The following is a 13,488-nucleotide window of genomic DNA, read 5'->3' on the forward strand; positions in this document are numbered from 1 at the left end:
TTCAACACCAAGCACACACTTAATAGTTGAAACTATAGAGAATATGAATTAAATAAAAGCCATTACATGATAATTGTTATGGAGTTATTTGATCTGAACTCATGGTTCTACCAAGAAGAAAAACAGCTGCATTGTGAATTAAGTGCAGATGTGAAAGAGTTTCATGAGAGAAAGAACAATGTCGGCCAGAGGAGAAAAGGATTGACCAGATTGAGACCAGTTGAGAGAAACAGCTCTTAGACGTAATTATAGGCACTCATGTTGTTCACAAAACCGCTTGGTGAAGGTGTGGCCGCTGGCAGCTGAAAGGCCAATTTTTGCCTTCTCTCAAATGCTCTAATCATCGAAACAAATATCTGACCACCCGCCCTGGAGTCGATGTTCAAATAAGATGAAAACCTCTTCCATCAGCTTATAGTGCAGCTCATAAACATTGATTCGGTCTGTTGGCTGATACAGAGGAGTGTGACTGTGGATCATTAGCTCTTCATAGACTTTATACAACATTTTTGTATAAAACTGATTCAGAGCATCATAATCCACAATACTGAGCCGCTTTTGCATATTTGCATAGTGAATGATAACGTAAACATAGAGAATAGACATTTTTGTGTCACAGCTGGAATTTTTCTTTGAAATCAATGATGTAAGACAGTGCCTCCGAATATAGGAGAAGAAAATCTGACAGACGCTGTTTTAAGACATCATTTTAGTTATACTGTGCATCTTAATAGTTGGAGGCATGCTATTTTCCACACGCTTTAATGTTCTTATACAGTAAGCTCACTTACCTTAACACGTGATTTTCTTCTTTCCTGTGTTTCAGTTTCGCACATTTGACCCGTGTAAACAGCTGTGGTGCAGTCACCCTGACAACCCGTACTTCTGCAAGACCAAGAAGGGGCCACCGCTCGATGGGACGGAGTGTGCTCCTGGAAAAGTAAGGGTGTCTATTACACATGATACTCCATGGCCAAAAGTATGTGGATACCCCCCCTCAAAAAAACAAAACAAAAAAAAACGCTAGGAGTCTCTCAATCAAAACGATAACAAAAGACGTTGTTGGGTGACGCCATGAAATAGCGTGGGATCATGGGAGTTGTTGTCTTCACCTCCACTGCTATCGACTTCTCCCGGGTTTGGATTCCTTCGGTGTCAGTGGTTCACTTCAGATCCAGACGTCTGATGACTACAGCCGGTTAAAAATACATAATTGAAAATGTCCAAGGTGTAAAAAGTTAAATAACAGTTCATTTTTAGCTTCTGGCAGGCAACCACAACTCTAACACATGTGCATAGGGGACATAATGTTATTCAACAGGCAACCAAATGAAATGTACTGTTACCATGATTAAAATCACTGATTACTCTAGATTTGAATTGATGGAAACATTTGGGATAATGTAAGTACACAACTCGATATGACATTGGTCTAGTCATTTTTAGACATTTTAATGTGGAACAGTTACATATTATAACTTTAATAAGACACAGGAATGCAACAGGGTATGCACACCAGGTTTTAGTCTACACCATCTATTATAATAAATGCTAAAATGTGATTATAAAATCCAGTGTGTCATGACAACTACATTATGTATGTCAGCATCGATATAACACCCACGTGTGATAAATGATCGTGTCATTCTTAATCTGCTGCTATAAAACTCCCCTGTGAAGATGTTTTACAGGATTTGTGAACCTGGTTGCAGGAATTTTCTCCCATTCAGCCACAAGAGCATTAGTGAGGTCCAACACTGGTGTTGGGCGATCAGGCCTGGCTCACAGTCAGTGTTCAAATTCATCCCAGAGGTGTTGGAGGGGGCTGAGGTCAGGGCTCTGTGGGGGCCAGTCAAGTTTTCCACACCACACTGGGAAAAAACATTTCTGTGTGGACCTGGAAAAGGGCCTTCCCCAAACTGTTGACACAAAGTTGGAAGCGCACTATTGTCTAAAATAACATTGTATTATGTAACAGTAAAAAATTTCCCTTAACTGGAACTAAGGCACTTTGCCCAAACCAGAAGCACATACACACTCCTATCCACATACTTTTGGCCATGTAGCGTTTTTGCATTTTTTCCTTGTAATATCATGTGCTGGAGAGAGAGGAGACTTCGGTGTTTGGCTCATTTCTCTCTCCTCTTCCAACCCTGTCATCCTCTGCAGTGGTGCTACAAAGGTCACTGCATGTGGAAAAACCCTAATCAGGTCAAGCAAGACGGAACCTGGGGCTCCTGGAGCAAATATGGCTCCTGCTCTCGCTCCTGTGGAACCGGCGTTCGCTTCCGGACACGTCAGTGCAACAACCCAGCGTAAGTGACCAAAGCAGACATAAGATGATCTGATTCTAGGAGGCATCATGAATGATAGAAATAGCTACAAATAAGAGTATATTGTATAATTTTTTTTTTTTTGTTTGTTTTTCAGTAATTTAGATGTCCTTGTGTAAAACTTTGAATGATTCATGCCTAATAATGAGACAGAGATTCAGTATGGGAACCAAAGAGACTGTATTAACAAAAAGAAAAGAAATTCACGGCCTCTTGAGTCACCAAAAGTTGTCGAATAACTTTATAGAGGAGAATTTTCCCAGCAGCAGATAGTCAGATATAAATATTGTGAATTGGCCTTTCAAACCTGTTGTGGTCAAGCATTAATTATTACACATTAGAATAACAGCAAGGTCCAAATAAAAGATGTAAGCACCTCATGGAAAAAGGATATATAGTATTATTGCACTTGAATGCCTTGAAAATCCATATCTTCAAATGCTGAATTTTTAGAGCATTGTAAGACAACTGACAAGGCTCAGAGGAGACTGAATCATCTGTAATATGAGCTGCTGAGCTTTGTAGCATCACATTTTCAGCTGGATGTATTTTCCTGTTCTTTGTTTTCAAAGGAACACTCACTGTCTGATCCTCTGATTTCCTTCCCTCAGGCCCTCTAACGGCGGCCAGGACTGTCCAGGAGTAAACTACGAGTATCAGCTGTGCAACACCGACGACTGCCCCAAGCACTTCGAAGATTTCCGAGCCCAGCAGTGCCAGCTCCGCAACTCCCACTTTGAGTTCCAAAATGCCAAACACCACTGGCTGCCCTACGAGCATCCCGACAGTAAGCCAGGAATCTGTTAACAGATTGTTTGTTCCGGCATGTGGCTGGTTGTTTTTTCTTTTTAAGCTGAAACAGAACCATGGAAACTGACCAGGGTAAGAATTGTACATATAGTAGAGGGATGTTCCCAACAGTTGCCAGTGGCCTTCTCCTTCCCGCCCTCCCATCACTGTGCCAGTTTAAAACCATACAACCTCAAAATGTGTCCCTCCAGCAGAGCTGGCGGATCACGCCTGTGCAGATACAGAGCCCACATCCTACTTCAATCTGTTCTTTATCAGAAAGTGCTTTTATCTGGCTTCGCTCTGTGGAACTGTTTGCCGCTCACTGCAGCTAAAGTGGGCTGGGTGTTGAAAAGCAGCCGTACAGAAAAAAAAAAGTAAGAAACCCCGCTGAGAAAGTGCACGGAGGCGAGAAGGTAATGTGGGGCCTCATTGTTCTGTAGAAGATAAAGAGGTAAAGACTGTAGCACAATTTGACAATAAACTATATGGTGCAGCAGAAAGTCTGTGTGGTTTTATATATTTTCATGTACACTTTAGATCGGTGTGGGTGTACAAATTAATAATTTCAATCATTTCTTTTTACATTGTAATTCCAAAATGTCGTCAGTGGCACTCATTCACCGGTTGGCACAAATTGTGATTATGATATGTGGTGAGTTCGGAGGCAAAGGGCAAATAGGGTGTAAATTATTATGATTTCCATTAACCATGTGATTTGGCCCTTTACATGAAAAACTGTTTTCAGTCCATTTACATACAGTGGGACATGGATGCAATTTAAAGCTTGTCGGTGATGACTATATGAATATGACCGGGATCACTCATAGAGGGCAGCTCCTCTCAACAGCAAAGCTCACATTAGGGTACATTATTGTGCTGTTTTATAATGATATAAAACGATCTGTCTTGTAGCCAACAAGAGGTGCCACTTGTACTGCCAGTCAAGGGAAACCGGAGACGTGGCGTACATGAAGCAGCTGGTGCATGATGGGACAAGATGCTCCTACAAGGATGCCTACAGTATCTGCGTGCGTGGAGAATGTGTGGTAAGGATTTGTTTTAAAAGACGCAGTTCTTGACATATTAAAAGCTGCATTAGGAAGCCGTGCACATCAGCAGCCACAGGCTTTTTGAATGTTAAAAACTCTGAAGGACGTTAATGAATTACACAGTGTGATGTTGGTAAACTGCTCAATCAGCATTAGGCTCAGCTTTGAACACGCTGTAATTAGATGCAGAGAGCTCGCTCGCCGCTGTTTTAGGAGCAGGACTCATAAAGCAGAGGCTTTATAAAAGGCTTTGATTCATCGCTGCCAGTGAGAGGGCTGAGAAATTAGGAAGTCAGTATGTGGCACCATAAGGAGGTAAATGTCGTCCCTGTTTTAGCCGTGTTTTCATCTCAGTTCAGCTGCAATTTCATGAAGCATTAAAGTGTTGTAAAGTTTGTGTCAAAGACGGCATCTACAAGAATTGACTACTATCCGGAGTAAAACAGTGTGACACTTAAAGGAAAATTATTTTGGTGTGTCTACCCAAATATAAAAACAATAACAAATACAAATAACATTTGTTAGAACAACAAATGAGGAAACTCGTCTTGGATCCGACAGGAAAGTGACACAGAGTAGGTGTTCATCATGGCACACTGCTTTATCAAGGTACACCTTTATTGTGGTGCCTAGATTATGAAAAACAAGACCAACTCTGCTGTTCTGTGGACACGTGAAAACAGTTTTTAGTGAACATTAGATGCATATTGTGAGTGGAGTAGTTCATTTTTTTTAAATGGCAGAAATTGGCATGTACAGTAGATAGATTTGTTTTGAACGAATCCAACAGATGTTCCTCTTCCCCTCGTCATTCAGGGGTTATCACCGGAAATGTAAAGAAAAATATAAAGTAGCTCATGAATGAACTTATTTATTGTTTTTTGTCAGACTTTCAACAAATTTGATAAAAATTCTTGAGATATCCACACTCAGACAGACTCAGACAAAACACACAGACTGAACCACAAACATAACCTTGTTGGTGGAAGCCACAAATGTGTCTGAATTTCTGAGAGAGGACATGACTCCTCTGTCCAAATGGCAGTTTGAGTCCGAACCTCCACCTCCAGCCTCACCTGTTTTTGTCCAGTCAGCGCTGATAATCCGACAGCTAAGAGATCCACAGTGAGAAAATCTGACAGGTCGGCTTCTCATCAAATCACATTGTCAAGAAGAATGTCGGCTCAACTGTCTATTTTGATTTTTGTCTTTTTTTTGGTCTCCAGAAAGTTGGCTGCGACAGAGAAATTGGCTCTAACAAAGTTGAGGACAAATGTGGGGTTTGTGGTGGGGACAACTCCCACTGCCGCACCGTCAAAGGAACCTTCACCAGAACACCAAAGAAAGCTGGTAAGAATGCAATGAAACCAGCACAATGTCCGCAGACAGACAGTCTCTTAAAACAAAGTTGTAAACAGGTCGTACATTTCCCAGAGTCTCCCTGAAGGGTAAGTGACTTCTTACTCACCCATTCCTCACTTTAACTTCAAGGGAGCTGGAACTATGTCCTCTGCATGTGACTTACACTCCACACAGAGTCTGAGCAATAGATGCAGTAAATATCCTGGGTTGATTTTTTTTCGCATAAAATATAGGCTTGTGATGTGAAAAGTCGTAGTTTGAGGAAAGTAATTGTGAAGTGCAGCTTTTCTTCGCCTCCATAGCTTTAATGAGAGCGTGCAATCCTTAAAGCGCTGATTAAAAAAAGCAAAGTGGCTAGTTCTTAAAACAGATCTTGATTAGCTGAACAGATTCAACCTATGATTACCACGCCACTCTTTAGTATTCATTTTTGGCCTTTCACTGGCTCTTTTAACAATTTGTTAAGCCTTTTACAGGCTCTCATTGGATTTATTTTAACATCTGAAAGCCAACCCAACTCACAAAGTCTGATTTCTGAAAATGAGGATTAGCTGTGACTCATGTTCATCAAAAACACACTCCTTCTTTTGTAGGGTACTAATTTTGATTCAGTTAGAAACTGCACTTAATGTAAAAAGGACAAGTGGCCTGTCGTGGTATTATTTCCAGATTTTGCATCTGATTTTGCATCTGTAGCACCTATATTTTCCTGAAAGGAGAGATAGTGAGGGAGCCGGCAGCTGGCTCTGCAGCTCATTCATACAGCTGAGAGCAAATGCAACAACAGTAACACCCATGAGCTCCTTCATCCTGACTGCTGCAAATCCCCTGAGTCAAAAACTGAGAAAGGATAAGGATTACATTAACATTCATTGTTCTGCCTTTGCAGGGTGCAGGAAGTGGCTGCTATAAACACCTGTGTGTGAATATTATAACAGTTTGATAGACATTCTTTAGCAGCTCTGGTGTTGCAAAAGTAAAGCGAGATAAAGCTTTTTTTCCCTGATAAGTGGCTAATTAAATGAAGGATGGAGTCTGCATATGATTTCTTGCTTCAGTACTCTGTTTCTCTTTGTAGGGGCTCTTAAACTGTAGCTGTCTTTTTGCACACTGCATATTAATTTTAAGCAGGTTTTGAGTTGAGCTTGAAGGTTACTTCTTGACCTTGGAAAGATGAGTTTTCCAAAAATAGAAAACTGATGAAGATTTCTCTCTCTTTCATTGTATCTTGTGTGGCTGGAAGTGTCTTCATTATAATATGGACCTTTGGCCACAAGATTGCTGGTTGTGTTTTCACAGTGGCAGTGACAAAAAAAAAGAAAACTCAAGCAAGACTAAGAGTGTAGAGCCATCATGGCTCCACTGAGGTGGAGCTTTAACCTGAACGTTAACATCAGCACGCTGACATATTCACAGTGGAAATGCTAAAATAGTGATTTTTGGCAATGTTCGCAATCAGTACAGCCAAGGCTGATGTCAGTGTAATTAGGTTTACAGATATTTGGTCATAAATCAAAGCACTGGGTAAATTGTCAACCACAAATGTCAACCTCATGGTGTCGCTACAGGAAAAGTCAGAGGATCACCAAACTTAATGTATTCATCCTCTTTGGGCCATGATCATTTCTGTACTAAAGTTCATGGCAGTTCATTAAATGGTTGACACTAGCATGGCTAAAATGTCAGTTTGCTTAAAAAAAAAAAACACTCAATTTCTAAGTTTGATGGACACTATTGTCCCACAGTGCACAAAAAATTGAAGCTACTCACACCTGCAAAAAAATTAAAATATATAAACAATAACAGCAACAAAATAAGTATTTAATCCTCTGAAGTTTTATTGGCAGTGACATTCCAAGGTCACAGACTGACTGATGAAGTGTGCAGAAAGAGGATATTATGACAGTTAGAATGAAGTGCATACTATTGTATGTTCAGTTGGTTAACAGAATTGAGACACAGCTCATGAAATGGTGTTGACTGTGTCTGTCTGAACACTTTATAGTTTTATAGTTTAGCTTATAGTTTTACAAACTTAGTCTAATTTCATACTTGTCAATGTGACTGTAATGGAAAAGGAGAGATGGGTGACAGCACATCTGTAGAAACTGTAGTGTAATGGTGCATTAGAGGCCATAAACAATATAGTATATTGTAGTATTTATGAGTATTTTTCTAATGAAAAATATAAGCAGCCTTGTTGGGACGTTATACTGATTTGCATGAGATCATAGGGGAGTTTATGAACTTGCAGCCGCCTCCCGCAGAGTTTATATCCACAGCTCACAACTGAGTCTACAGGGGAGGCAGCAGAGCCACATGGAAGTGACAGCTGTCACAACAATCACACCAAACAGTCGGGTTCATTTGGATTAAGATGCTTACAAGCAGAGAATGAATTAAACCCAACTTTATTTCTTTCTCTATTTATTTATGTAATATAGTTAGTTCCATTTTTTTTAAATCAAATTTGTAAGTTCACAATTTATGTGTACGCTTTATCCAAGCTTCTTTAATTCAAGCTGCTTCTCTCACGTTATCTCCTCCCTGCAGCCACACAGGGCACACACACACACATGCACACACACACACATGCACACACACACAAACATGCACACACACACTCACTAAATTAAAGCAAACAGTCCAATGGTGATTTGGGTGCTGCAGTGTTAATCTGAATGAGTGTGAGGAAGTGGTTAATGTCTTTTTTTGAAAAATGAGTCTTCACGTTCACCAACCAGCATGAAAAACATAACTTAATGAATGACTTTGTATTTACTTTAAACGGTTTCATGATGTCTTCTGTGATGCCAGCCTCTTCTGTCATGAATAATTCATCATCATGTTTTTATTTAAAGGAAAAGTGAAGATGTCATAAAATCAATAAAGAGCTTCTGAGAAAAATGGAAATGGGCTTTCTGAGAGCCTCGACATGATGGCTTCATCAAACCGTTACAGGATTGCTGTAGTTTGTTGAAACCTTTTTTTTTTTTCCTAACATCTCACACTCATTTAACCACTCACCTTTTTTAACAGGGAAACAGTTAAGCAAGAGAGCCCAAAAAGAAACCCCTTTGTTGGAAAACACAATATGCAAGTATCCAGTGTCACTGACTCCCTCACAGACTCTTCTTCTTCTAGCGTTTTCTGTCCAGCTTGTAGTGCAGATGGATGCCTAACATTGTAGAGACCTAGAAACATGAGTGTCATAAGCTGCTGTTTTCTCTGTTCCTTGTTACTAATTAAGTGTCTATTTAGGTCTGACTCTGACTGTAGGAGCTGTCACAGGCTCGTTATACAATCAAGTCTCTGAAACTGTGTGAACAAAGTTACGTTAGTATAGTTATTTTTGGTAATTGTGGTCATTTAATGTCAACGTCTCTTGAGCAGTTGCTTCAGCAGCCTAACAAACTAACTTTAAAGGTCCCATATTTGACACTTTTCTGGTGTTTTATTTGAAGTTTTAACATTCATATATAAGATATATTTGTGATTTTAAGAACCAAAAACAATCTCAATTTAGTTTTACATCTCCACTCTCAGGCTTCTCTCTGGAGCTCTAGCAACAACAGGTCGGTGAGCCAATCAGAAGAGAGGAGGGTCTCTTCTGATTGGCTGACTCTTTTCTGAGTGATTAAATGAAAATATAGCAGTTTTCAAGCAAGGCTGGATGGTGGGTCCAGGTGGGTGGGGCTTGTGGCATGGCTGAGGGTGATGAGTGTTTCTTTGTGACAGCACAAAGTTACAGAAGTCCCGACAGCTCGTAATAAGGCTCAGTGTCTGAATACAGGCTGTGTGCATTTCTCTGTGGACGGAGCACTTTGATACTTTCACAGTATTAATATAGAACATAGACCTGCTTTATAATCAAAAAAGACTCACTGTTTACAATATGGGACCTTTAAAGTCTTCGTGCAGATTTAAGTGTAAACGAACCTGCAGACTTTTTGGAGGCAATCTAGGATGTTGTTGGCTATCTAGCAGCTGATTGATTGAACCCAAATTGGCACACTGATGTTCCGTTCAGTTCATGCACCCACATTCAAGGGAGACACTTTTGAGACATCTAGCTTGTGGGCAGTATTTTCCATCAGTCTACAAAAACTCAAGTTATAATTTCTGTCGAGCACTTGTTGGTTCTGAAATTGCCTGCCATCACAGGATGTCGCCTTGGAAGTGAGAGGGCATTTTTTTTAAATTTCCAATAGTTAAGTTGCAATTTTTACCTTTAATGATACTGTAGAGCGAGCGGGGCCAGCTGCTCTGCCACCTGTTATAACCTTGTGCAACTCTGCGACGGCATGCCAGTTGAATTCATAATTACCTCAGTGGCAGAGCTGCATCTGCATCAGGAGGTGCATGTTGGACCTGCCTGTCAAATCTAACCAAGTAATTACAACCGCCACAGCTCAGTCCTGGTGATTGGCAAGTGCCACACTGCCAGCAAAAAATAGTTTGCCTCCTCAGTATTAGTTCCCATGGTCCCTGCTATGCTAATTAAATATGCCTCCACTATAGGTGATGGTTATTTTTTTTTGCAGAGAAACAATGACACGGTGAAATGAAGTGGAGGGAAAAACTGTGAGACTAACTAACTAATTCATTTCATTTTGAAGGGAAGACCCGAGGAGCCTTCTCTTTGCCCAAAGGAGCTCGAAATGTGTTTTTAAATGAAACGGAAGACTCTAGAAATGTACTTGGTGAGTCACAGTAGGTTTGTAAGTGGTGGACATCACTGACAGAAGGAGACTTTGCTGCCCTGTAGTCTGAAAACCCTGTTTCTTACGCCTTATTGAAACATGGCTGAGGGCTCTTTTCATTCACATCCTGTCTGCACATAATCAATATGAACGCAAAGGAAGAAAGTCATGAGACTTTCTTTCATGGTAATGAGTTGCGTAATAGCAGTACAAGAATATACTGGTATTTCCAACAACCCTTTGACGACACAGCAGATGGATATGAATAAACCTTCATGGCAGTTTCAATAAGAACCCTTACCTGCATCCTTCTACAGCGAGAGGGGAAGGCCGATGTCACATCCTCTTTTTTTTTTTTCTTATCAAACTTCTTCAAACATCTTTGTAGAGCAAAGTCAACAAAACTTCTGAAACATGTGTGATGTCCGCCTCTGCAAACAAACAGATTATTCCTGTATCTGCTTAACTTACCTGTCTCTGTCTTATCTTTCCTAACCGTCCCCCGTCCCCCCTCCTCCTTCTGCTTCTACTACTACAAACTTGGCAAAGGTTACCTTAAGATGTTTCTCATTCCTCCTGGAGCTAGACATGTGATCATCCAAGAACATGAGGCCTCCCCTCAAATTCTTGGTAAGTGTGACTTCATAACACGAACACATGTCTGAAATCTGTGGATCCCTAAAAACAGCTCATTACCATCTTCTACGTGTCCGCTGGGACGACTTACTGCGAGCATGTAGTGTAAAATCATAGATTACAGACTTTACATAATTTATTCCAGAAAATAAGTCCTTATTTTCTTCATTCATTATTCATCAATCTATTAAAGAGATATTTCTATATTAATGGCTTCTCTCAACTGAAAGAATTGGACTGTTTTTTAATTTTCATTTATTTATTTATTTTTTGTCATTTTTTTGTTTTTTTAATCATTTAATTTTCTCAACTACACTGTTGCTTGTTTGATCTGAACAACAGTCCAAAACTGCCAGAGATTCAGTTTATCATAATATTATCACAAGGAAAAGCAGCAAATACAATTGATTGGTGCAAATTTTCTGTCAATTGACTAATCAATCTGAGAACACTTTAATTAATATACAAGTGATTTGTAACAGTTTTAGAAGCCACAGAATAAAATGACGTCGTCAAAGTTCAAACTCAGAGTGGTTAAAACAGCTCCATAGATCTAAGTGTGGTTGTTGATACTCTATGAGATCCAATGCTAATATAAAAATATTGATTCATTCAGGTTTTAATGAGCAAATACAATTTATCAGACCTTCATTAAAGTTCATAAAAAAACATCACAAACACAAACAAAAGTTTAGTCCCTGTAAACAAACGTAGTAGGATCGCAGGGTCTCTATAAGGATTTTGTCAGACAGATAATTGAGGGCATGAAAGAGGTGGCTAATCTTTTTGTTTCTTGTTCTGCGAGTGGCCCGAGAAAAGCATGACTTATTCAGCATCCGCGAGGTCACACAGGTCAGCATTGATCTCCTCAGCCAGGGGCGGCGTGCTTTTCAAAGAGCTCTGTAAGATTAAATATACGCTCAAGTTATTTATCTGACACTCAAAAGTAAGAGGAGAGGAGAGGAGAAGTAGAAAAGCTACATATCCAACATAACAAGAAAAGTCTTTGAAATAAAGGGGTGGTAAAATGAAGGATAAATGGAAAAGATAATCAGCATTATCTTACTTTAAAGTATAAAAGCAACAAGCATAAAGTAAATGAGTTAATACTATGAAACTGTAGATCTTTCATCAAAAAGGAATAATGTCAAAACACACACACACACACAGCTAATATTCATCTAAAGATATCAGATATAATCTGTCAGAAAACTCCAATAACAGGCGTCTAGAAATGCTCAAAGCTCATATCGACATCAGAGACTTTCTCTCAGGATTAGTATGACCTGAATAAACCTGCTAAAATGTGATGGAAATCTGCAGACCCAACAAAGTGATGCACTTTGAGGTCTGTGTTGCTCCATCTCGACTCAAGGTTTCAGTGAATGAACCTTTAAAAATGTTATGAAAAATCCCCAAGCGTCTATTTCCAGACAGGATAATGTAGTGTTATAGTAGCAGGATTATGTCAGTTTCATGTCTGAAAAGCTTCGCTGAGCCTCGTCTCCCTGTTGCTCTGCCCGTTTGTGGACTTGCATAGCTATGATGAAAACTGCAGTGGGTTTACTTTGTGTGGAAGTGGTGTGGGAATTTTTTTTTTTTTTTTTTTTTTTCAACAATGAGTCTTCGATTGCACACAAAATTAACTAAAAGCAGGTTTCACATATCTAGTCAATGACTGTTGCTAGCAGATTTTAACCGCTGTAGCTAGCCGGCTAATTGATGCTCCATGATTTGGTTGAAAACTCCAGCTCCAGCTGAGTTTTAACTGTTCCAGCTGACTTGTTTTGAAACAATAATCCGTGTAAAAGGGTCTTAAATACACACGTGGTGACAGCTACAATTATACACGGCTACATGCTAAAGGACTGAGGCTAGAGCTGTTTGTCCGAGGTTAAAACATTAGCATCCTCGCCAGCTAATGATCCATGTAGAAGACATACAAATGAAGAAACAGCATTGCTCTTGTTTTTCCAGCTAGTTAGCCCTAATATTATGTTTAAGTTTGTGGGGAAAATTACTAGAGGCCTATACACACTTCATCATGTGAAAGCTTGAGTGTTTCTCAAGAGGTGCTTGTATGTCTTTGAAAGTCGTACCTTAGAGGAAGATATTTTTCTTGTCTAATTAAAATCATATAAAATCATATATACAATTAAAATCAATTTTATTTATAGAGCCCCAAATCACTAACTTCCCTCAGTGGGTTTTCAACCGTTGTAAAATTGATAAGGGAAACTGAACGCATCAGTTAAAATAGAAACCATCCCTTTCTATTTTACACGCATGGGAGTGATAATAAGGCGGTACGTCTCCCCCGAGCCATGTAGATTGTCCTTTTACTTTCTGCTTCTGCATCATTATCTGATATAAAAGCTGGTGGAGCAGCCACTGTGCTACTCCACTCTGACCAGACATGTGCTCCACTGCCGAAGTCTACCGGCAATCACCTTCCATTTTTCATGTAGGCATAAATCAAGTTTAAGTCAGTGAAATGCATTTAAAAGCCTTATTACGGGGTGTTTGACCCCCCGCTGATTAGATTGAAAATGATGCAGTCAAATAATTTGTCGCTGCCACCTCCCCCCTCTCGACCCTGTGGGTTTCTTGCTG

At 39.8% G+C, this 13,488-nt stretch overlaps 1 protein-coding gene across 2 annotated transcripts in view; it reads left to right on the forward strand.

Annotated features, from left to right (window-relative positions):
• The window catches only part of adamts3 (ADAM metallopeptidase with thrombospondin type 1 motif, 3), a 136,145-nt gene that overhangs the window by 96,906 nt on the left and 25,751 nt on the right, over nt 1-13,488 (forward strand). Inside the window, exons 11-17 of one of the 2 annotated variants that reach the window (XM_023414303.2) lie at nt 827-940; nt 2,170-2,315; nt 2,945-3,120; nt 4,038-4,171; nt 5,401-5,524; nt 10,156-10,239; nt 10,789-10,869. In XM_023414303.2, coding sequence (XP_023270071.1) covers nt 827-940; nt 2,170-2,315; nt 2,945-3,120; nt 4,038-4,171; nt 5,401-5,524; nt 10,156-10,239; nt 10,789-10,869 — 859 coding nt within the window. The remainder of the gene's footprint in view (nt 1-826; nt 941-2,169; nt 2,316-2,944; nt 3,121-4,037; nt 4,172-5,400; nt 5,525-10,155; nt 10,240-10,788; nt 10,870-13,488) is intronic. The other variant, XM_087176070.1, reaches the window with a different exon arrangement.

The sequence above is a fragment of the Seriola lalandi genome, unplaced genomic scaffold (genome assembly GCF_002814215.2).
Source record: "Seriola lalandi dorsalis isolate HSWRI2012SDOR001 ecotype SW California unplaced genomic scaffold, Sedor1 jcf7180002054524, whole genome shotgun sequence".
NCBI classification, from domain to species: domain Eukaryota; kingdom Metazoa; phylum Chordata; class Actinopteri; order Carangiformes; family Carangidae; genus Seriola; species Seriola lalandi.